Source organism: Xyrauchen texanus, chromosome 12 (genome assembly GCF_025860055.1).
Source record: "Xyrauchen texanus isolate HMW12.3.18 chromosome 12, RBS_HiC_50CHRs, whole genome shotgun sequence".
Classification (NCBI taxonomy): Eukaryota; Metazoa; Chordata; class Actinopteri; order Cypriniformes; family Catostomidae; genus Xyrauchen; species Xyrauchen texanus.
Window position 1 is genome coordinate 45728201 of NC_068287.1, and position 24531 is coordinate 45752731.

General features: G+C 41.2%; 1 protein-coding gene across 1 annotated transcript; it reads right to left on the reverse strand.

Moving 5' to 3' along the window:
* Positions 1-887: 887 nt before the first annotated feature.
* On the reverse strand, positions 888-14616 carry LOC127652422 (ADP-ribosylation factor-binding protein GGA3-like). Its single transcript, XM_052138560.1, has 17 exons — positions 14379-14616; positions 13534-13618; positions 13359-13434; positions 13183-13281; positions 11920-12043; positions 11707-11810; positions 11426-11506; positions 10855-10992; positions 10361-10442; positions 10163-10279; positions 8694-8939; positions 7166-7239; positions 6751-6893; positions 6055-6329; positions 4161-4330; positions 3825-3935; positions 888-3700 (listed from the first exon to the last, which is right to left on the reverse strand). Exons 1-17 carry the CDS (start codon positions 14425-14427, stop codon positions 3590-3592), a joined length of 2085 nt encoding a protein of 694 aa, XP_051994520.1. The 5' UTR covers positions 14428-14616; the 3' UTR covers positions 888-3589.
* Between the last annotated feature and the right edge of the window lie 9915 nt (positions 14617-24531).

The following is a 24531-nucleotide window of genomic DNA, read 5'->3' on the forward strand; positions in this document are numbered from 1 at the left end:
TGAAGCCACGGATTCCCTACAGTGTCTAAGACCACATCAGGCCTTTGTTTGATGAAATAAAATGGTCCATCTCTCGTGTCTATTTTAAAACTATGCTCAGAGGGCTTCACATTAATATCTCAATATAACGGTCAAGAGTTGATCAATTTGTGTAGTGAATAACTTTACTCTGTAAACAAATGCTGTGTATGTCAATATCCTTCATCTCAAGAGCTGCACTAAGAATATCTCTACATGTATTTGGGCGAATCTCACGAACACATGTCAGAAACATATTTAACCCCAAAATTAATTATTGTAACTATATATAGCATTACGTAAATGAAGCTTATTTTTAGGACTATTATTAGTTTGTGGTCCGTGACATTATTTTAAAGCCTATTAAGCAAATATTCCACTGAAATGCTAAAAACTAACTAAAAATATTATTTAAATTTAATACAATTATTAATCAGTTCAGGTGGTTTGGGCATCTGGTAAGGATGCCCCCTGCCCGCCTCCCTAGGGAGGTGTTTCAGGCACGTCCAGCTGGGAGGAGGCCTCGGGGTCCCCCAGTCAGAGCTGGTTAATGTGGCTCGGGATAGGGAAGTTTGGGGCCCCCTGCTGGAGCAGCTGCCCCCGCGACCCGTCTTCGGATAAGCTGTTGAAGATGGATGGGTGGAAAATTATTTGTTGTAATTAGGTTTGTAATTCTCATTAGATTGTCATGGCTCTTATACAGACTGCCTTGACAATTCATTTGTATTTTTTATTTAATTAAAATTAAATTAGTGCAAACACTACCATGGTCCCAAGAGAATACTACTTTACAGTTGTAATTGTATATATATATATATATATATATATATATATATATATATATATATATATATATATATAGCATTTAATCGTGCCCATGTACCTGAGCAATTCAAGCTTGAAGTACCACGTGTTTCCTCCAGGGGGCAGTAGCAGACACTCCAGCTGTACAGGCAACACGCAGCTTATAAAGAGAAGAAACCAACCCGTAGCAGAGAGCACAACACGAGGACGTGTTCTTGCTTACAAACACAGCTTGATGGAGCGCAAATCCAAACTTTGTGATCTCAAGATGTGTTTTTCTAAGTATTAAACTACCTTTAACTTGACACAGCTACCTAAAATCAGCATGTTTATGACGCGACACAACCAAAGTGAGGCGCTCCAAAATTGTCCGTCCTATTCAGTGTACATCGAAGCATCCTTAAAGAAGCCCTCATAATAAATCTCCGACTGGTTGAGAAGTTCACTTGTGAAATGGATTGCTGTGAACTGTAGGCCAATGATTGGCTCATGTTCAATAATATGCAAATAAACAATATATTGTATTCTAAAGCCGCTTTTTGTGTTGCATTATCAATGATTAACTCCTCTGCCACAATAATGTCATTCATTTTAATTATCGGAATATGATTTTTTTAAATTTGTAATTATTTAAATATAACCATTTATAATTATTTCATTATTTTATAGAGAATTATTGTTATTTGAGGGGCTTTCTCAGCAAGCATTTATATATGCGATTAATCGGCACACCATTTAATCAATTCATTCTTTAGATTTTAGGGGGAAATATGACCTGGACAGGTTTCGTGAGATACACCCAATTCAAGCTTCAGGAAGTGATGCAATGTAAATATGTGATATAATTAAATAAACAAAGCTAATATGGTTAATACGGGTCGTTCACTAGAGATCATAAAAATCGAGTAAACTCCAAACGCTCATCTTGCAGCCATAAATAAAACCAGACACAGAACTGAACTTTAAAACACAAGATAAAAAACATACAAATTAAGACAACGAATTACACCAAATCATTGTGCTACTCGGACTGTATGTGCGTGTAAACTCATTTTACTGCAGGTACATTCTCACACTTTAAGAGCTGTCGATCAGGTATAGTTCTAGAAACAAATAAGAGTATTTTATCAGCTGTTATTGTCAGAATAGAGTGAAATAATGGTACAAATATACTCCACAGACAGCAGCAAGGTCATGTGACACCATCAGTATCATCTCAGCTACTGAATTTACCACAGTAATCGTATTTCCTGCCTGAATATCAAAGTTAATATAGTTGTTACTTTCAACAAAAGGGTATAAAACAGAGCCTGAACCTTTAAAAAATAATGGGTTAGTCTTTTTCTTTTCTTTCAACATAGTAGTGGTGAAAAAAGGTGCTTGACCTCAAGAAAATGTACATTTAATAAACAACCCTGTTACCACAATTTGGGACGGTTCTAACAGTGAAGGAGTTGTGTGGTTCATTTTGTTTCCATCCATCCGCCAAAACATTATGACCACCTGCCTAATATGATGTTGGACCTCCACGTGCCACCTAAACAGCGCCGACCCGCCGAGGCATGGACTCTACAAGACCCCTGAAGGTGTCCTGTGGTATCTGGCACCAAGACATCAGCAGCAGATCTTTCAAGCCCTGTAAGTGGCGAGGTGGAGCCGTTGTGAATCAAACTTGTTGGTCCAGGACATCCTCAGATGCTCAATCGGATTGAGATCTGGGGAATTTGGAGGCCAGGGCAACACCTCGAACTCTACATCATGTTCCTCAAACCATTCACAAACAATGTGTGCAGTGTGGCAGGACGCATTATCCTGCTGAAAGAGGGCACAACCATCAGGGAATACCATTGCCATGAAGGGGTGTACCTGGTCTGCAACTACGTTTAGGTAGGCGGCACGTGTCAAATTGACGTCCACGTGAATTGCCGGACCCAGAGTTTCCCATCAGAATAACTGAAGCTCCTGACCCGTATCTGCATGATTATATACACTGCACTGCTGCCACATGATTGGCTGATTAGATAATCACATGGATGCCAGACAGGCTGGTTTGAGTATTTCTGGGATTTTCACACACAACAGACTCTAGAATTTACTCAGAATGGTGCCAAAAACAAAAACCATCCAGTGAGGGGCAGTTCTGCAGACGGGAACGCCTTGTTGATGAGAGAGGTCAACGGAGAATGGCCAGACTGGTTCGAGCTGACAAAGTCTACAGTAACTCGGATAACCACTCTGTACAATTGTGGTGAGATGAATATAATCTCTGAATGCTGTTCTGAGAGGCGGGTTGGTGGCACGAGGGGGACCTACATAATATTAGGCAGGTGGTTTTAATGTTGTGGCTGATCGTTGTGTGTTTGTGTATATATATATATATATATACGTGTGTGTGTGTGTGTGTGTGTGTGTGTGTATGTACCACGAGGACTTAGACTGATTGGGAATTGGGCATTACAAATTGGGGAGGGAAATGAAAATTTATTGCCATTTTAATAATTGCTTGATGACAGTGTTGGTGAATATCAAGTTACCACAGATGAACTGTAGTAACAATAACTGCAAGATCTCCAAAGCATCTCCGGGTTCAGATATGTGTTTTCTGAAGACTTTGCGTAACTGTATTAATATCTAAATTAAGTGATATTTAAAAAAAAAAAACTATCAGGCATCGAATGCTGTTTGACGATGCTACAATACAACAAAGATTGAAAAAGAAATAGCAACAGGGTTATGCAGCAGTTATGTACATCAGCAGTGTAAGATTCTAGAGGGAACCCCATCTGGTCGCTGGAGGAAACTGATCGAGCTCTCTGACCTCAGAGTACTGCCGATCTCCCAACAGATACGTCAACTTCAAGCGCAGACGCACCTGCTCCTGAAACACAGTAACGTAACCGGAGTCGTTTATTCCAGGACTAACTGTAAGTGCACCGGAAACAAATCCACCATTGTCAATCGTTTGTGTTAGAAATGATGTGTGCATGTGTGTGTTTTCTTACCTTCAGAGGGTTTGCGAGCAGCATGACCTGAGTGATGGAGGCGGGAGGCAGGATGGGGTTAAAGGGAGCGATCTCAGCACCTGAAGGAGGTTGAAGCTTCACCCGCATAGACTGACACAAACACACAGGTCAGAGGTCAAAGGGCAGATTAAAGCAGAGGTCAGCGGAAATGTTGAAAGGTCAGTCGGTGCATTGTTGCATATTAAAACACTACAGTCCTAGTGTGTTGAGGGAGATTAGTTTATAAACAAATCAAATAAGACGGTTATTATGCTTCTGATCTTGAATATATCATGTGAGAATGTAAAGCTGCGTTCACAGCTGAAGATGCGATACCTTGGGCACGGCTGACTGGAGCAGTATATTCCTCACAGGTAATGGCGCCATGTTGATCAGAGACACCACGATAACCAGGACATCTGGTCTACCCGGCGGGCAGTCCATCGCAAAGTGCATCAGAACACGAACTCCGTCTTTATCGTAAACCGTCACAGGCAACACTTTACCTGAGGAGATCAACGGCACCTCACATTACAAGTGCTGAAAAACTCCCAAGAGAAAGTTTACAAATCTGACTTTTAATTCTTCAAAGAAAGATTTACTGAATTCAACACATTAACGACTTATTAACAGATACTGAACGTTACTAAGGGAACTTGTGGAACACTTGAATGTTAACTGCTGGTACAAAGCTGTTATGCATCGCAACTTAAAGACAAGGGTCTTATGGGTAGGGTCTGGTGGAAGTCTGGGTTTTAGGGGGGTCTAGTCTTGGTCTGGGTCTTATGGGGTCTGGTCTGGTCTTGGTCTAGGTCTGGACTTATGGGGTCTAGACTTGGTCTTATGGGGTCTGGTCTTGGTCTTAGTCTGGACTTATGGGGTCTGGTCTTGGTCTTAGTCTGGACTTATGGGGTCTAGTCTTGGTCTGGGTCTTATGGGGTCTAGTCTTGGTCTGGTCTTGGTTTTAGTCTTGGTCTTATGGGGTCTGGTCTTGGTCTTATTATGGAGTCTAGTCTTGGTCTTATGGGGTCTGGTATTGGTTTTAGTCTGGTCTTGTATTGGTCTAAGTCTGGTTGAATGGGGTTTATTCTTGGTCTGGGTCTTAAGGGGGTTCAGGTCTTTTTTTAATCTTGGGGAGTCTAGTCTTGGTGGGTTTTATGGGGTCTAGTGTTGGTCTGTGTTTTAAAGGGGGTCCAGTCTTGGTGAGTCTTAAGGAGTCTTGTCTTGGTCTGGTCTTATTGGGTCTAGTATTGGTCTAGGTCTGGTCTAATGGGGTTTATTCTTGGTCTGGATTTTAAGGGGTGTCTAGTGTTGGTGGGTTTTGTGGGTCAGGGGGTCTGGTATTGGTCTGGATCTTGGGGGAGTCTAATCTTGTTGGGAGTTATGGGGTGTGGTATTGGTCTAGGTTTGGTCTAATGGGGTCCAGTCTACTTCCGTGACTTGGGGGGGGGTTAGTCTTGGTCTGGGACAGCCAAGGTCTGATTTTTGTCTAGGTCTAAATATATGTGGTCTATTCTTGGTCTGGGTCTTAAAAGCGGTCTAGTCTTGGTGGGTGTTGGTCTGGGTCTTGTGGGGAGTCTAATGCTATTGGTCTAGATCTGCTCTAATGTGGTCCAGTCTTGGTCTGAGTCTTATGGGGTCTGGAATTGGTCTAGGACATCGGAGGTCTGTTTTTTTTGTCTAGGTCTAAATTAATGTGGTCTATTCTTGGTCTGGGTCTTAAGAGAGGTCTAGTCTTGGTGGGTCTGTGTCTTGGGGTAGTCTAGTCTTGATGCTTTATGTGGGGGTCTGGTATTGGTCTAGGTCTGCTCTAATGTGGTCCAATCTTGGTCTGGGTCTTATGGGGGTCTAGTCTTGGTCTTATGAGGTTTGGTATTGGTCCAGGACATCCGAGGTCTGGTTTTGGTCTAGGTCTGATTGTATGTGGTCTATTCTTGGTCTGGGTCTTAGAGGGTCTTGTCCTGGTCTGCATCTTTTGTTGTCTTGTACTGAAGGGGTCTAGTCATAGTAGGTCTTTTTGCATCTTGGGATGGGGGTCTTTAGGGGTCTGGTCTTGTTTCTGAGTTTTAGGGGGTCAGCTATCAGTTTGTTTTTAGGCCGGAGTCTTGTCACATACTGTTGGTGTAATTGATTCATTGTTTCAAAGAGAAATACTGAATTATTTCAGCTTATTGACTTAATTAGAACTGGGTTCAACCCAGATAAACACTTGTCCATTGTGTTGACTTACTTGGTCTGATGGATTCGAGGGGGATGTGGAGGTTAGACAGGCTGGGCTCAGAGCTCTGCACTGAGCTGCTCTGATGACAGTGAGACAGGGAAGAAAAGGGCTGAAAGAACAGGCTGTCCGGAGCCGAACCGCCCGCCACCGCATAAGCCCGGGCCACAGCGGGCGAGCCGGGCAACGCAGCGTTCACAAATGGGTTAATGGGCTGAAGAGGGGCTGCCATGGAGCTCATTACACCTCCAGAAAGACCAAAACTACCACCAGCGATTCCACTCAGACTAAAGACAATAGAGAGACAGACAGACATAAAAAAAATAAAACTGTGTCGAACTGAAATCTCACTTTATCAGACTAAAGATTTACTTCAGTGTTATCAGATAACACTCTCATTCTGTACACATATGGGCTCTGTACATTCTCCCAGTCTTGCTGTTTATTTAGGCTCCAAAATTAGGTCTCCTCTTATAAGTCACCATTTAGCTGTCAACTGGAATATTTTTGGTATACTTAAAGCTGTGCAGGTAGGCAGCTTACTAGGGTTTGGAACCATGGAGCAACTGATTGACCCAGTCAGGTTCACTGTTTCTCAACCCAGCTTGACGTCTACAGTCCATCCATTAAAATTTCTAGTTTCGATTCATTCATTCAAAGATTTAGATGCAAAACATTACACAAATCCCTCATGAGAAGAGCATTTACCTGTTTCCAGCTCCAAACTCCAGGATGGAGAGATCCTGCAACCCCTGACTGAAAGCCGGTGTGTGTGAGGTTGTGTTTGTTGTTGGAAAGACGGTGCTTGGTTCTGAGATGTTCCCAAACAGGTCCAGGCCTGGATCAGGAGCCTGACAGGAAGATTTTATTTGAGAGAAAAACAGGCCGTGAATTACAGGTGTTTGGGGTGTCTGACATCAAAATCCTTGACCCCCCCCAAAAAAAAAATGGTGTGAAAGAAAGTCTAAACAAATGTCTACAGAATATAGTTTTAATTTTATTCTACAAGTACCATTTCAAAGTTGATTCAGTAACCCTTTCCCAACATAACATAACCCCAGAAGAATGTCTTCAAGATGCCACAAGGCGAAATTTTGGTTGCACAAGACCAGCTATCTCTTACCTGTAAGGAGGTCCATTGATCAGATAATTCATCCAATTTTGGTCTGTTTGGCACAGAGGGTGGATCATTTAGTCCTAAAAATGATGTATGAGAGGTCAGAGAGCAAGTGCAACCTCTTATAATCATGCAGAATATCTAAAGTTGAAGACAGAGGTTTACATACACTTAAGTTGAAGTCATTCAAACGTATTTTATAACCACATTTCATATTAGCAAACTATAGTTTTGGCGAGTCGTTTAGGACATCTACTTTGTGCATGACATGACTAATTTTTCCAACAATTGTTTACAGACCGATTGTGTCACTTTTAATTGACTATAATCACAATTCCAGTGGGTCAGAAGTTTACATGCACTAAGTTAACTGTGCTTTTAAGCAGCTTGGAAAATTCCAGAAAATGCATGTCAAGCCTTTAGACAATTAGCTTCTGATAGGAGGTGTACCTGTGGATATATTTTAAGCTCTACCTTCAAACTATGTGTCTCTTTGCTTCACATCATGGGAAAATCAACAGAACTCAGAAAAATCTGTGGACCTCCACAAGTCTGGTTCATCCTTGGGAGCAATTTCCAAACCCCTGAAGGTACCACATTCATCTGTACAAACAATAGTACGCAATTATAAACACCATGTGACCACGCAGCCATCATACCGCTCAGGAAGGAGACTCATTCTGTCTCCTAGAGATGAACGTAGTTTGGTGTGAAAAGTGCAAATCAATCCCAGAACAACAGCAAAGGACCTTGTGAAGATACTGGAGGAAACAGGTAGACAAGTATCTAGATCCACAGCAAAACCAGTCCTATATGGACATCACCTGAAAGGCTGCTCAGCAAGGAAGAAGCCGCTGCTACAAAACCACCATAAAAAAGCCAGACTACAGTTTGCAAGTGCACATGGGGACAAAGATCTTACCTTTTGGAGAAATGTCCTCTGATCTGATGAAACAAAAATTGAACTGTTTGTCCATAATGACCATCGTTATGTTTGGAGGACAAAGGGTGAGACTTGCAAGCTGAAGAACCCCATCCCAACCGTGAAGCATGGGGGTGCAGCATCATGTTGTGGGGGTGCTTTGCTGCAGGAGGGACTGGTGCACATCACTAAATAGATGCATCATGAGGAAGGAACATTATGTGGATATATTGAAGCAACATCTCAAGACATCAGACAGGAAGTTAAAGCTCGGTCGCAAATGGGTCTTCTAAATGGACAATGACCCCAAGCACACCTCCAAAGTTGTGGCAAAATGGCTTTAGGACAATAAAGTCAAGATATTGGAGTGGCCATCACAAAGCCCTGACCTCAATCCGAAAGATAATTTGTGTGCTGATCTGAAAAAGCGTGTGCGAGCACGGAGGCCAACAAACCTGATTCAGTTACACCAGTTCTGTCTGGATGAAGAGTTTTAATGTATTTGGCTAAGCTGTATGTTAACTTCTGACTTCAACTGTATGCAAACATAAATACATTAGTATCTACTCATATATGTGTCATAATGCTTCATCAAAGACAATCAAACCATACCGAGACACAAGAGTTCATCATCCAGAAGCAAGAGGGACGTTTGCTGCTCTGGGGGTTTGTGATTGGGGCTGCTCGTTTGACTGCTGTGACCACCACCCAATCGACAAGGAGGCGGCGGCAGCACAGGGAAGGAAGAGTCCATGGGATTGGTCAAGGGGACCTGAGGAGGAGGAGCTGGAGGAGGGACTGTTGGGGGAGAGGAAGGTTCATCCAGACCAGTCAGATCAATCAATGTGGTCTCACATCCTTAGGAAGGAAGAACAAAAGGAAAGCAGCAAACAAGTTAAGAAAGAAAGGAAAAAAGGAGGAAAGAATGAAGTAAGGAAGAAATGAAGACAAGGAGGAAGGAAAGGAGCAAACCAGGAAGGAAGGAGGAATGAAGAAAGGAGGAATGGAAGGAAGGAAGCAGAGAAAGAAAGGGAAGAAAAAATGAAGGACGGAAGAAATGAAGGAAAGAAAAATTAAGGAAGGCATGAAGAAAGGAGGAAAGGAAGAGAGAAAAGGAAGAAAAGAAAGAAAGGAATAAAGAATGAATTACGGAAGGAAGAAATGAAGAAGAGGGAGGAAGGAAAGGAAATCAAAAGAAAGGAGCAAACCAGGAATAGGAATAGAAAGGAAGGAAGTGGAGAAAGCAAAAAAGGAGGAAAGAATGAAGGATGGAAGGAAGAAATTAAGGAAGGAAAGAAAAAAATTAAGGCAGGAAGTAAGGAGGAATGGAGGAAAGAGGGAAAAGTGAGGGAGAAAGAAGGGAGGCAGGAAGGAGGAATGAATCAAGGAAGGAAGAAAGGAAGGAAGGAGGGGGTGTGATGGATAGAAAAAACAAAGGGAAGAAGCAAACAAGGAAGGAAGGAATGAAGGAAGGAAATAAAAATGAACGAAGGTAGGAAGTACAGAGGAAAGAGGGAAAGGTGAGGGAGAAAGAAGGAAGGCAGGAAGGAAAAACAAATGGAAGAAGCAAACAAGGAAGGAATGAAGAAAAGAGGAAAGGAAGGAAGTGGAGAAAGGAAAAAAGAATGAAGGAAGGAAGGAAAAAAAATTAAGGAAGGAAAGAAGGAGGAATGGAGGAAAGAGGGAAAAGTGAGGGAGGCAGGAAGAAAGGAAGGGGTGTGATGGACAGAAAAAAACAAAGGGAAGAAGCAAACAAGGAAGGAAGGAAAGAAAAATGAACGATGGCAGGAATTACGGAGGAAAGAGGGAAAAGTGAGGGAGAAAGAAGGGAGGCAGGAAGGAAGGAAGGGAGAGTGATGGACAGAAAAAATAAATGAAGGGAGGGAAGGAAAAACAAAGGGAAGAAACAAAGAAGGACAGAAGGAAGAAATGAGAAAAGCAGGAGGAAGGAAAGAAGGAAGGAGGGAGGAAAAAAGAAAGAAAGAAAATATAGTCAACTGGTATTGTTGATATTGGTATGTTGGAAAAATCAAAGTATTTATCCTCCAGTCATTCAAACAGTAACACTGAAGGGTCGTTACCTTCACCGGTTGCTGGTCTGGGATCTTCAACCTCGCTCTCGTCCACCTGCCCTTCCACGATTTGTTTATAAGAGCCGATTACTCTTGACAAATCATCATTTGCCTTGAGAATATCACCTAAAAGAAAACAGGGAGCAGATATTTCATGCAATACATTCTCAAAGAATTTCGTTCTACTTCATCACATGGCACATTTACCTAAACTGGAGTCATTATCCTCGGCTTCAGTGGCCAGTTTGAAAGCGGTGCGTCTGAGTTTGTCACAGCGGTCATACAGCTCCTGTGCACAGACGTCAGGTCACATGTGTCATGGATACATCAGCTCATAATAGTACATTTATCATGGATGTTCCCATAGTAACTTGAAAGTAGCTTTACATGGTGTTAAGTTGCTAAGGAGGTTTGCCATGGGTCCGAGCTGGTTTTGGTGGTTGATCATCTGGAATGTCCGCCGTTGGGGCGAAGACTGACCAAGTACACTGTCATGGCCAATCTGGTTTGAACTAGCAAACTGCCTTGGCTAAGATGATGAGCTAACCAAGGAACCAACTGACATGTTCCTCCTAATCTTAGCCTGACCTAGTATTTAAAGTCCCCATAATTACCTCTCTGGGTCTCTCTAAATATTCACTTTCCAATTCGCCGAATTCATAGTTTTTGTAAGATCACTGTACGTTAGGATCAAGACTCACCTTGATGAGCTCGTGGTCGGCGTCCGATGATCTGTCCCTGTCGTAATGACTCAACATCTCTCCCAGGAGCTTCACGTTGTTGTCGACCTCCTCCAGTGTGTGGATGCGTTTGGACATCTTCTGCACCCGAGCTTCATCCTGCACATACAGCTTTAATCTCTTATATCTGGCTTCACATCTCTGAGGATCCTAGACCAGAATTCTCACTCTGAGAAATACCGTTTTTTCCCCCCTTCCCTGCAGAAAAGTCCAGCTAAAATGGGATGCCATCTGGTTTGAAATGGTTTCTAGCTGGTTGAAGCTGATCCAAGCTGGTTGAGATGTTAGATCAGTTGGACTATTACATTGTGGGGCCAAGTAGACCATCTCGGTCAACCTTTTTTCGAGCCAGTACACCACCTTGGCTAAGTTGGGGACGTGGTTGAACTGGTTAACCATGTTTCAAAACACGTAATTGAACCATAACCTACCCTAACCCTAACCTTAAGCTGGTTCAACCTGGTTCTTCCAGTAGAGATGTGGAAGATACAAACCTACGGCTCATCTTTAGATCCATTTATTATTCCCTCACCTCTTTCACCATGTTTTTTATGAGTCTGTTTGCCTCCTGAAGGTCTTCTGGGTTTTTGCTCCTCAGAAGTTCGGCCAACAGCTGTGCATAAATCACAGAACATCACAAAGTCAAAAACTTTAAGCAGTTTCTGTGCTTCCAAAAGGGATAGAAGGTCTAGTTAAATGTCATTTCATATTGAACATGCAGTATTTAACGCAACTGGCCACGCAATCTGCCGTGGTAGACCAGCGGTAGCAAAAGTGATCCATTTTGGTTTCAAAGCAGTTAAGGTGTCTCACCTTCCCCATGTCCTCGTTATCAAACACAGGGTTTTTGGGGCGTGTGGGAGGCGACGGAGCGAGAGTTTTATCAGCTGTCAGTTCTGGATCTGACCTTATGAGACCTGAGATAAAGAGAAGACTCCGTATGAAAGTCATTTTGCCAGTTTTAGGCATTTCAGGTATGTTAATGTAACTCTTTGAGACAGCAGGGGCTGATGAGTAAATCCTAACCTTGCATCTTGAGTACCTGGTAAGCCTCTGATATTTTGGCCTCATTAGGAAATGCTACCGTCCAACTGTACAACATCTCAATGATCTTACTCTTCACCTTCTCAGAGGCACTGTCTCCCATGTACTGAAACACACACACAGTTTGGTTTCAGAGCAACAAGACACATGAGTTTAACCCTTAATGCATGGGGGTTTCGCCAAACATTGTTACATACTCCGGGCTTAAAGAAATATTTTGGGTTCAATTCAAGTTAGGCTCAATTGACAACACTTGTGGCATAATGCTGATAAGCAAAAATCAGGGGGCCTGGGTAGCCCAGCGAGTATTGACTCTGACTATCACAGTCAGAGTCAATACGCGAGTTCGAATCCAGGGCGTGCTGAGTGACTTCAGCCAGGTTTCCTAAGCAACCAAATAGGCCCGGTTGCTAGGGAGGGTAGAGTCACATGGGGTAACCTCCTCGTGGTTGCTATAATGTCATTCTCGCTCTTGGTGGGGCGTGTGGTGAGTTGTGCATGGATGCCACGGAGAATAGCGTGAAACCTCCACACGCGCTACGTCTCCGCGGTAACGCGCTCAACAAGTCACGTGATAAGATGCGCGGATTGACGGTCTCAGATGCGGAAGCAACTAAGATTCGTCCACCCGGATTGAGGCGAGTCACTACGCCACCACGAGGACTTGGAGCGCATTGGGAATTGGCCATTCCAGATTGGGGAGAAAATGGAATTGTGAGGCACTTACAATGGAATTGGATGGGGGCCAATTTTGTTTACGTTAAAATACCATAAGTAAGAAAAAGCATGTATAATATGCACGTGCACACGCATATAACTCTGATAACTCACCATTGTTGCACAGAAAATCAACGTGTGGTATTAATTTGTATGACTATAGTACTTATTTGTCTTCTTATAAATAAATAAATATATATCCTGTGATAGTACACTTAGACACTATTACATAGTATGGGTCTTTAATGACCCAATACACTTTTGGCAATTAAGCAGATATAAAAAATATATAATTTTTTATTGTTGTTGCAATTTTGCCTTTTTATTATTATTATTATTATTATTATTTTTACACTATTCAGAAGAGAAAGGTTGAAGAACACTAAAGAGGTGTGTGCATAATTCCAAAAATGGATGGATGAGGTCCCGGGTCACTAAAGACCCAAGGCATGCATTAAAGGGTTAATGTATGTTTAATATTAGACAATTATTTCTGATTATGTCAGGTGTGTTAAAAGATGCACTAACCGTGGGTGAAACCACTTTCACCAAATCATTTAAAAACCTATATCTGGCTATTTCATTGTGAAATCTTCGGCCACAGTTCTTCATACACGCCTCCAGCACCTGTGGAATCAGAGAAACATATAATTACCTGTAAATGAAGCTCAATCATTGAGAAAGAGCATTAAAACCACACTTACCGTCAGAGCTTGAAGGGCTTCCCATTCTTGTGATGAATATATTTTGTGAGCGAGCAGTCTCACAGCTACCCGAGGACTATAAAAGCACGCACACACACACACAAACAGGTAGAATGAGAAAATAATCCATATGAAACAACTTCATTTCATGTTGTGTTGGATTACAACTGCTCACCCTTCCAACTCCTTATTGATCTGGTCACAAAACCCGATTATATATTCCCAGTCTTCCTGTCGGTTTGTGGGGTGTGTGGCTTTATCTGTGGAGGACACGAACATTCGGGCCTGTTGTATTCAGTTTTTGTGATACACTGGCACAACAATCAGCAACATACTGTTAATCCCAGGAGCCACACGAAGGAAGTGGCCCCAACTTTTGGAAAACATAAATTCTTCAATATTACAACCGATTATGTTAAGAAAATTTACTTTTTGTACCCTTTTAAAAAAGTACTGTGGTGGCCAGAAAAAACAAACAAACAAAAACACTGTATTAGCATGCTAGCTTTTGGTAATGTTGTTGTCATACTGAACCTGTTCTAAGTGTACAGCTATACACTTCGGATTAAACATGAGCTACAGTAGATTACTAATAAGTAATTAATTAGTAATCTCTGCTGTAATCGCTAAACAACATCTATGCAGAGTGTTCAACACCCATCATAAACACTGAAATTTATCAATTGCACCATAGTGAAGGTTTGGCTAATGAATATTAAATATTACACATGACGTTCGCGTAGTGGGCCCAATTAATTGGCTGAATGGCTGACGTTAGTAGGCGGGCGCTAGGAAAATAACGAATCCCACTATGGGGAAGGATTAGGTTATGAATATTAATTAGAACACGTGCCCATCAACGTCACTCTCATTAGATAAATATTCATAAACCAAGCCTTCGTCGTAGTAGGACTCGTAATTTAGCGGAACAGGGACGGTATTGATATTTACAATGGACACATGTAACAGAAAGATTTTTTTAAGGCTGTTATGAAATGTTAATGATATTAAGACACGTACTGAGCCAGGATTCGAGCGATTCTCCACCCTGAAGCGCCATGATCCTCATTTAAATCTCTGAATCCATAAATCCGCGCATTTCTCCACGATAAAACGCCGACAGTCATCAAATGACACTGCTTATAATAAAAACAAACATCCTGTGTTTCCTCCGAGTCTTCGTGTGGCGATAAAACACTGTCTGTTTTATGTATTAAATATATATTGTATCAGCCGGCAGTATCAACAGCTGCCTGAATGGAGGTCCTTGAAAGAAACGCCTGTACACAAAATAAAAGCCCTCTGCCGCATGACCTGTATAATTACAACATAAAAGTCCCCTAATTGCATATAACTTATGGACACTTGGAGTGCTAAAACGGCATGTTTTTCCCTACAATGAAGGTGAGTCGTGATTGATGCAGACATTCAGTCTAATACAGTTTTAATGCAACGTAAGGGTGAGAAAATTATGATTTTGTGTGAGCTATTCCTTTAAAGTGCTTATGCTAAAGACCACGTGACAACTTTTAATATCTTTAGAAATTTTATGAAAGAGACTTCTCTTTAATACAAATAAATAATGCTATTTGAATTTCATAAAAACAGTATGGTCAACTGTAGGTAATATAAAATAGCTCTAGATTTTATAATCTAGAGGTTGGGCTACAATTCAAACATGAGCCATTAGTTGTGATGATTTAGGGTCTATATTTACCCAGCTAGCACATGTACATCTCTGGAAAGCATCACGATCTAATTAACATCTGCTAAACATCTTAAAAGGATCAGATTTACAGACAAAAATCGAGAGTTAACGCCATATTCGCCACGGATCATTTTAACATGCAAATTCGCTTTTGCGGCAAACTTGCATGCATTGTACAGACAAAATCTATTCCCTCACAGCTCACACACTTTTTTGTGCCACAATGGGGCAGCAGAGATGCACCAATTATAGCTGTGGAATAATAATCGTGAGGCTGCATGGAAAAACGTTACAAATTGTGAGCAATACTGATTGTTTGGGTCAGTGAAACATCAGGCCTTCCTCTAGTAAATAGTGTTGCAACTGCCTCCGGTTTCCTTGAGGAGAAACATGAGGACTTATAACGCATCTCTGATGATGGCTCACACACCGCAGGGTTGGGCTGTGTCTTCAATATATAGACATATCTATGTGTAAGTGTTTTATATGTATACCGATGAGTCAAAACATTATGACCACCTGCCTTTTATGCCGTTGGTCCTCCACGTGCTGTCAAAACAGCGATGACCTGCCTAGGCATGGACTCTGCAAGACCCCTGAAGGTGTCCTGTGGTATTTGGCACCAAGACATTTTCAGCAGCAGATCCTTCAAGTCCTGTTAGTGGCGAGGTGGAGCCACCATAGATTGGACTTGTTGGTCCAACACATCCCATAGATGCTCAATCGGATTGAGATCTGGGGAATTTGGAGGCCAGGGCAACACCTTGAATTCATCATCATGTTCCTCAACTTTCCCGAACAATGTGTGCTGTGTGACAGGACGCATTATACTGCTGAAAGAGGCCACTGCCATCAGGGAATACCACCAACTCTCTTAAGGAGCACTTAAAGCGCATCCTAGCTCGTTCATGTTAAGTACAGTTTTGTGAAACACACTTAAAAAATAACGAATGTTTGTAGAACACGCTCTTAACCGCCAAGATCAATCGTTATTGGGAAACAATGCCCTGGTGTGTTCAATAGCACATTATCATATTAGAATATGAGAGCAGGGTGGTCAATAGGCCAACACAATGCTGATATATCACACAATTTAATAAATTAATAACATACAAATAAAAATGCTCAAATAAACTCTTATTTGGCACTATATTTACTCAATTTTGAGGAGAGATCCAGCATCAACTATCCAACATGTCAGTGATGCTGACGAAGGTTCTTGCTGACTTGGAGGATCTCGCTGTAATACGTCGATCGATTATGGTGATGGAAATAAAATTCTCTGAGTTAGTTACAAGAGTGGCAGATGTTGAGAAACAAATAGATTATCTGGAGTCATCTGAGAAGGAATTATCTGCTAATCCGCCTGCAATCAATGTTGATTTGGATCATATTCTTGAAAAGCTTGATGATTTTGAGAATAGAAGCCCCAGGAATAACGTCCGAATTGTTGGACTTCCTGAGCATGAGGAGGGCAGAGATATGGTGAAATTCCTAGACCAGCTTTTCCTGAGTTTGCTCGACATAACAGGGCACAAGCTGGAAACCGAGTGAGCTCACAGAGTTCCGGCTCTGAGATATGCTGAGGGAGAAAGGCCCCATTCAATCCTGGCCAAATTTGTCAAATCATCTGATAAAGATCTTGTGTTGCGCCAGGCGAGGAACAAAGGAAAGCTGTCTTGGAAGAATCATAATATTTTCTTGAAGGGATGTTGCAAGCCGCTGGCACCCCTCATGATGTAATATTGGGAGGAGACTTTAATCTTTTGACGGACTCAGTCCTTGATCATAGTGAAGCAAAAGTGTGTAAGCTCCCTAGAGCAACATTGACGCTTCACAGGATGTGTAAAAATCTTGGTCTTAAAGATATTTGGAGAGTTTTTAACCCATCTGGTAGGGACTATCATTTTTTTTCATCAGTCCATAAGATTTATTCTAGAATAGATTTTTTTTAAATCCAAATCCCTCATTTCATCTGTTGTTGGTTGCTCAATTGGAAATACCTTAGTCTCAGATCACACCCTGGTGAGTTTAGAGGTGTTACCACATATGGAGAAAATAAATCATATAGTTGGCTCTTTAATGTATCCCTTTTGCAAAATCCTGATTTCCAACAAACGTTAAAGACTGAAATCAATGTTTAAATGGAGACCAACTGGTCCTCTGTGGGCGTGGCTTGGGAGGCATTTAAAGCGGTTCTTAGGGGTCGGATCACACAGTATGCCTCATTCATCAAAAAATCGAAAGCGCAAGAACTTGTGGAGTTGGTAGGAAGTATTAAAAGTGCTGAGGCAGAGCTGAAGTGCCGAATGTCATCCGATGGCCTCAGAGAATTGACCCGATTGAAATATAGATATAATACTATTTTGTTGCGGAAGGTGGAGGTTTGGCTATTCAGGGCTAGACAGTTGGGGGAAAGAGAGTCGGGGGACAAAGCAGGAAAACTTTTGGCTAGATATATAAAACAGAGAGATTATTTTTCTGCCATTCAAACCTTGGCCATTGATATTAATAATTAAAAGAATTCTACTTTGATCTCTATAATTCAACATCTTCGGCTACCGATGAAGACATTAGAATATTTGTTGAACCATTAGAACTTCCTAAACTGACAAATGAGCAAAACAATTCTCTTGATTCTGAGATACCCTTGGAGGAGCTTGATGAGGTAATTAAGGCCCTGCCTACAGGCAAGGCACCTATTTTTTAGATCTTATGCTACAGAACTGGCTCCACTTTTGTTAGCATTTTATATGGAATCATTAAAGAATGGAACACTTCCACCAACAATGACACAAGCCCGGATCAGTCTTCTTCTTAAAAAGGACAAAGATCCAAGTGAGTGTAAAAGTTACTGTCCAAATTCCCTGATGCAGTTAGATGTAAACATTTTGTCAAAAATTCTGGCTAACCAATGGTAGAGCAGAGGAGGGCGGGGCCGGGCTGGAACAACGCATGACCGAACCACAATCAGCCTGATGGGGGCACGCAAGGGATAAAAGCCGACAGTTTGAGAGAGAGAATTACAGGCAGCTGCTCTGTGTGTTTGTGTTTTTGGTTCAGTTTATTATTAAACTGTTATTTATATTGTCAAGCCGGTTCTCACCTGCTCCTTTCCATTAATCCCTTTACACTGGTGCCGAATCCCGGGAGGGAGGAGGGATGCCCTTCGCGGAGTCCTCGACACTGCCATCTCAGGATACAAAGTCAATTGGTCTAAATCCGAAGCTTTGGCTTTGACAGTGTAATGTCCAGTAATGGCATTCCAGCAAGGCGTCTTCCAGTGGCCCATACAGGGGCTTTAAGTATTTGGGAATTTTATTCCCAGCAAACTTGTCTGATTTAGTTAATTATGAATTTTGAAAAGGTTTTCGAATGATGTGGACAAGTGGGCTTCATTACATTTATCGATGATTGGGAATTCCAAATTGTATTCCAAAATTCAACTACCTGTTACAGTCTCTCCCTGTAGATGTCCCCCTCTCTTATTTCAAGCACTTTGATAGCATTCTTCATATGGAACGGTAAGCGACCCAGGTTAAATTTCAACGTTACATAGGCCGATTGACAAATGTGGGTTAGGCCTACCCAAGATTTTGTTTTATTATTATGCATTCGGTCTAAGACAATTGGCTCATTGGTTTGCTTCCACCTGAGAGAGCCCCTCCCTGGTTTTCTATTGAAAAGGAAGTTCTTGCCCCTATCTTGCCACTGCAAAGCCTTTCAATCAAACTAACTAGAGAGGTTAAGTTACACCCTGTTATTTCTAATTTGCACTCAGTATGGGCAAAGGTGTTCAGAGTGTTTAATTCAGATATTTATCTAAATGTTGCCATAAGCTTATGGCTAAACCCTAAACTATGCATTAATAAGTCCCCTTTTTGTTGGTCAGAGTAGATTGAGAGGGGTGTTAATACACTTGGTGACCTATATGAGAGTGGTGTTCTGAGATCCTTTGAAAATTTTTGTTCAATATTTTAGGATCCCCAGATTTAAGTTTTTTAGGTATTTACAGCTGTGCCACTTGCTTTGTACTATTTTTGGGAATAGCAAACACCCCCCTAAAGCAGCAGATACTCTGGGAGAGGTGATCACTGCTTTTGGAAAAGGTCATGAGGCATCAGTGTATTACGCCTTGCTAATTCAGAGTCTGGGGGACGGAGTCTCCACCACTCTCAAGAGATTATGGTATAAAGATTTACATTTGGAATTGGAGGAGGGAGATTGGGTTAAGATTTTTAAAAACATAAAAACTGCATCTAGAGACGCAAGGGTATACCTTATACAATTTAAGACTTTACGCCAGTTCTATTTGACCCCCTCTAAATTGTATAGGCTTGGTCCTAAAGACACACCCACCCGCTGGTGATACCGATCAGAGAATAGAGACATATCCTGTGTCTTTTGGGGTGTGTTAGGATCCAGGAGTTTTGGTCAAAATTTCAGAGTCTTATATGCGATGTATTGGGCACTCGGCTCTCATTTTGCCTCAGACTCTGTATTTTGGGCAATGGGACGGTCATCGACATCGAGAATAGGCATGTAAAGAGTTGGGTCCTAACTAGCGCCATGATCGCCAGACAGGTTCTTTTATGGGGTTAGAAGTCAGCTGGAGCACCCTCATTTCATGAGTGGTGCTTAAGAGATGGGGAGGGTGGCGGCCTTTGAAGAAGGGTCATTTAGAAGGCTGGATAAATCAGATTTGTTTTAGAGAAATGGGGCAAATACCTGGCATTATTGGATGTGTAAATATTTTATATATATGTGTGTGTATGTTTTTTTTTTTGTTTATTTTTTTTGTTTTTTTTATTTTTTCTATAATCATCTGTATGTACTTTTATGTGACCACAGGGGTGTTGGGGGTTAGGGTGGGGTTGGGATTGGAAGGGGTGGTTGTGGGGTTTATACTGTCCTCTATCAGTATTCTATTTTTATAAATGTATTTATTTTTTTTGCTCTTGTATATATATTTTGTGGAATTTAAAAAACTATTTAATTACAAAAAAAGAGAAAAGTTACAGGGAACTGTTGAGGAGAGACTGTTAGAATATGTGCTTCAGAGGAAGATTTATGAGCGCTCCACAGGATGCTGGATCTGTTGAATTTGTGTGATGCTGGTTTATTACATCTGTTTAAACGAGATATGTGCATATTTGCAGACGGTATATGATATTAGTTTTATTGATATTTGCGTTTTTATCATTAGACAAGACAGTTAAAAGTTACAGGGAATGTCATGGGAAGATTCATTCTGTCAGTTTGTTTCTGTGTCTTCCCCCCTGCTGGTGCAGGTACCGGGTTAATCACTCTGCAGCGTTGCTCAGCAACGCTCATTACCAGCTGCTGCTTGATTAGCTCGGCACCTGCACACTCTTGGCTCTTCCCTTTATAAGCAGTCCTTTTGTGTGAGTTCAGTATCGGATCATTCTTGTGTTGTGTGCTTTATACTTATGTTTTTTACGCTATTCTTTTGTATTTTTCTAGTCTGGATATTTTTGCCTATTTTCCTGTGCTCCAGCCATTACCATCTCCTCCATTAACTGGATCACTCACCTCTGTGTCTCTTTGCTCCAGTCGCCACCATCTCACACCACTCCTTGGAGTATATTATCTCTACACTCTCCCTGCTCGATCATCTTCATTCACCTCATTTCTGGACTGATCTGTTGTTGTGCTACTTCATAATTTTTATCAGTTACCTGAACTTCTCATTCATTAAAAATATGTATTTTTTCTCCTGCATCTGGGTCCTATTTTATTTTAATTTTATATACATTTTCTATTTTTAATTTTATCTTGACAGGGAACTGTTGAGAAGACGGAGGGAGAAACTGTTTAAATGACACTGTGTTGCACACTAGTCTATTATTTAGTAACAAAATGGCACGTAACAACAAAATGAACCATGACTGGTCGTTTACATGTCTCAGTAACTTAACATGCAAGTAGGCTATTCTCAGCGCCCAAAGGGGAAAATCTATTGGCTAATGGCGATTATTCAATTCTGAATATTGGCTGATTTATCTCCTCTATATATTGGTCGACCAATTATTTGAAGAATTTACCCTGATAGCACACGATATCACCCAGACATCTATTTGTGTGTTTACATCTGGAAAAGATGTTTTATGTGGTTTGCTCATCTGCAATACATCTATAAGATGTATGTCAATAATTATGTCTCAGATGTCAATAAGACATTCAGCTGATGTCTTTTTGGCATTTAAAACTTTAGAATGTTTCTTTTTATCTTTTTAAGAAGTTTAACCGATGTTAATTAGATTGTGATGATTTCCAGGTGAAAATATCTAAAACAGACATTTTGGACATTTTGAGTATTGGAGCACTTGAATTGGTCATCGAGATTAACTATAAAAAAAATAATCTGCACAAAATTGAAAATATCTGCACATATGCTAATTAATATCAGTTTCACCTCTTTGTGATATCAACCCCCTAACCCCCCAAGAATGTCCCCACCACTTTTGAAAACAAAGTAGCACCCATGATTTAGGCCAAACTAATGAGAAGATATAAGCAATAATACATTTATATTTCTTCACAAGAAGGTTTAGGTACCCTCAGGGCATGATGGCTATGACATATACCAAGTTTAATTTTAATATGCCAAATCTATGTCAAGCTATAGCTTCACATTCTCTTTGGCATGCTCACCGTCAAATTATTTGAAGCATTAAATTAGAACAGTTTGGTCTTTAAAAAGCTTTTGATAACTTTTTTGTTGTGAGTCTTCCTGTTTACAATGGTGTCAGTTCGAGAATTTTTTTTTTCTAGGCCTTACAGTTCAAAAGTTAGCATGAACATAAGTGCAATTTTTAACTGTTTGTGGCACTAGAAGGTTTGAGAGAGAGACCCCAAATTTGCTATGGTATATGTCCAAACTGTCCTCTATCAGTCTACCAAATTTCATAATTTTCCTATGGGCTGCCATAGACTTCAATGGCAGAAGAATAACAGAACAATACTAACCAAAACAGTTGGTGCTTATGCACCTTCGGTACTTGGCCCCTAACAAGGAATTATGTGTTTGCTGCCTAGTTCTTTCGTCCTTGAGCTTTAATAAGCTTAATATTTGAATCTATTGGCAGTCCTAATTTAAATTGCCTTTGTGACTTACCAGCAGAGGATGGGCTCTCCCAGCTGAGTCTGGTTCCTCCCATAATTTTGATCTCTCTACTAACTAAGTTGCCTTTGGCTTGCTTGGGGGGCATTAAGGCTTTATTTTCTGTAAAGCTTCTTTGAAAAATAATGTATGGTGAAAAGTGCTATAAAAATAAAACTAGATATAAGGAGAAGAGCAGAAGCCAGGAAGCAAAGTGATGATAAGAAATGTACAAAGTTTAGTGAATAATCTTAGATTCTTTTTGTCAAAGCTCTTATTGAGTTCATCCGATTTGAATCAAAACAGATTTACATTTACATTTATGCATTTGGCAGACGCTTTTATCCAAAGCGACTTACAGTGCAATTATTACAGGGACAATCCCCCCGGAACAACCTGGAGTTAAGTGCCTTACTCAAGGACACAATGGTGGTGGCCGTGGGGTTAGAACCAGTGACTTTCTGATTAACAGCCCTGTGCTTTAGCCACTACGCCACCACCATTCCCACAACAGATGCGCAGCCCAGCTGTGGGGTCTTCAGCCAGGAGACACCTATCTTCAATGTTTCGCTCCATTAATCCCGGAACATCTCCTGATGGTGGGGCAGAGGTCAGGGACGTCTCCCTGCCACCCCCCGCAGCTGGACACCAGATCCCCTCCAACATCTCTCATCATAGTCTTCCCATCCACACATTATTCATTCATAAATTAATTCCAACCATGGTTCTATATGTCATAATACCTTGATACAACCATACTTGACAACCCGTTGGCCAACTGTATACCGATATATACTCAGTGCCCTACTGGCACTGGCACTGTATCTCTTGGTAACTCAGTGCCACTGGTTCCGTGTGGCATACTACCTCAGCCCATATCACCCAGGTTCCCTATTCCTCAGTTTCCTCCTTCTGAACCCCCCACATTTTTCCTTCCTTCTTAACCATAGCAAGAAACTTCCTTTCTCAGCTTCCTCTGCCAATTCCTTCAAATAGTTTTTTAAAGCTGCTCCTACGATGCCAATGTCTCTTAAGTAGGTCCTGCATTGATATTCCCATAAACCCTCAGCACCCAACCTCCAAAGTGTAGAAAGCGGTCCTCCATCTATTTTCCCTGCACTCTGTGGCCAGATCAGCATATTTTAGCTTCTTCCTAGGTTCATAGGTGGATCATTTTAGAAAACGTAGCCTGGCCTGGGGTACCTTCCAGTGCCCTTGATGCTGGCTGACTGCCCTAACCTTATACACTTCCTCTTCCATCCTAGTTACTTCCTTAACTACCATTGCTTTTCTCTGTTTTTGGGAGGCTGCTGACCACCGTTTGGGAGCCACCCCCATCCAAGGCCTGTTCTTCCTGACTGTCTTCTTCCAACAATCTCTTGATGTTTCAATCTTGAAACCGCTCTGCCTTCCAAGTTCTGTCTGTTCGGTCTTGGACTTGACCTGCCTTCACTACCTGGTCTGTCGATTCCTGTACCTCCAAAACAACTCCTGTTTTATATTTAATGGTACCTAGCAAGGAGCTGGAATATTATTGCATTGTAAGGCTGGCACCAGGATGTCTACACCCAAAAAGGTACCATTTCCGGTAAAAGTCAAAGAACTCTGCAAGAACCAACATTATAGAACTCTCTTACAAAAGCTGAAATCTACACCTGAAAATCACCATGTGTGATAAATTGCAAATTGCCTTTGAACTGTTTTACAAAGCTGAAATCTTCACCTGAATATCACCACAAGGTGATAAATTGCAAATCATCTTGCTGCACCCTATTCTCTCTCTTCCTTCTCCCCTTCAACATCTCAGGACCAATATAAAGACACAATATTTTTATGTAAAAATATAACAAATACCATGAAAACAAAGAATACATAATTTAAGAGGTCTCCGTGTGACTGGTATAATGGTCTCTTTCCCATGTTGGTAAAACTAATGGTGACAAAGTTTTAAGGTCTTTGCCAAATAATGCATAATTCTTGAGGTCTATCCCCCTCCTTGACCAACAATTTAAATGATCTCTTGTATGTTAATACGGTTAAACCTCAGGAAGCCAGGAACCCATTCACCCCCAAATTCTCATTGTTCAAAGGATAAGACATAATGTTTTCTGTCTGGATATTTAAGGAGGTTTGATAATTGCTGTGTAGTTTTCCATTGCCAGGTGTGTTTCTTTGACTTGTCTTTTATTTTCAGGAATGTTTGTTTATTCTGATCATGTGTGAAACGGGCTTTGATTGATTTTATAACTTTTTTTGATTTTGTAATAATTTGTTACTTTTTGATTTATTCTGTATTCTTCCAAAATCATTTATCACAGGTAGATTGGAGAGACGCATTTTGT

Coding starts and splice junctions, on each gene's coding strand:
- LOC127652422 (XM_052138560.1), bottom strand. CDS start 14,427: ATGAGGATCATGGCGCTTCAGGGTGGAGAATCGCTCGAATCCTGGCTC. Junction 11,811..11,919: donor CCAGGTACTCAAGATGCAAG/GTTAGGATTTAC, acceptor TCTTTATCTCAG/GTCTCATAAGGTCAGATCCA. Junction 10,993..11,425: donor TAAAAAACATGGTGAAAGAG/GTGAGGGAATAA, acceptor CTGTATGTGCAG/GATGAAGCTCGGGTGCAGAA.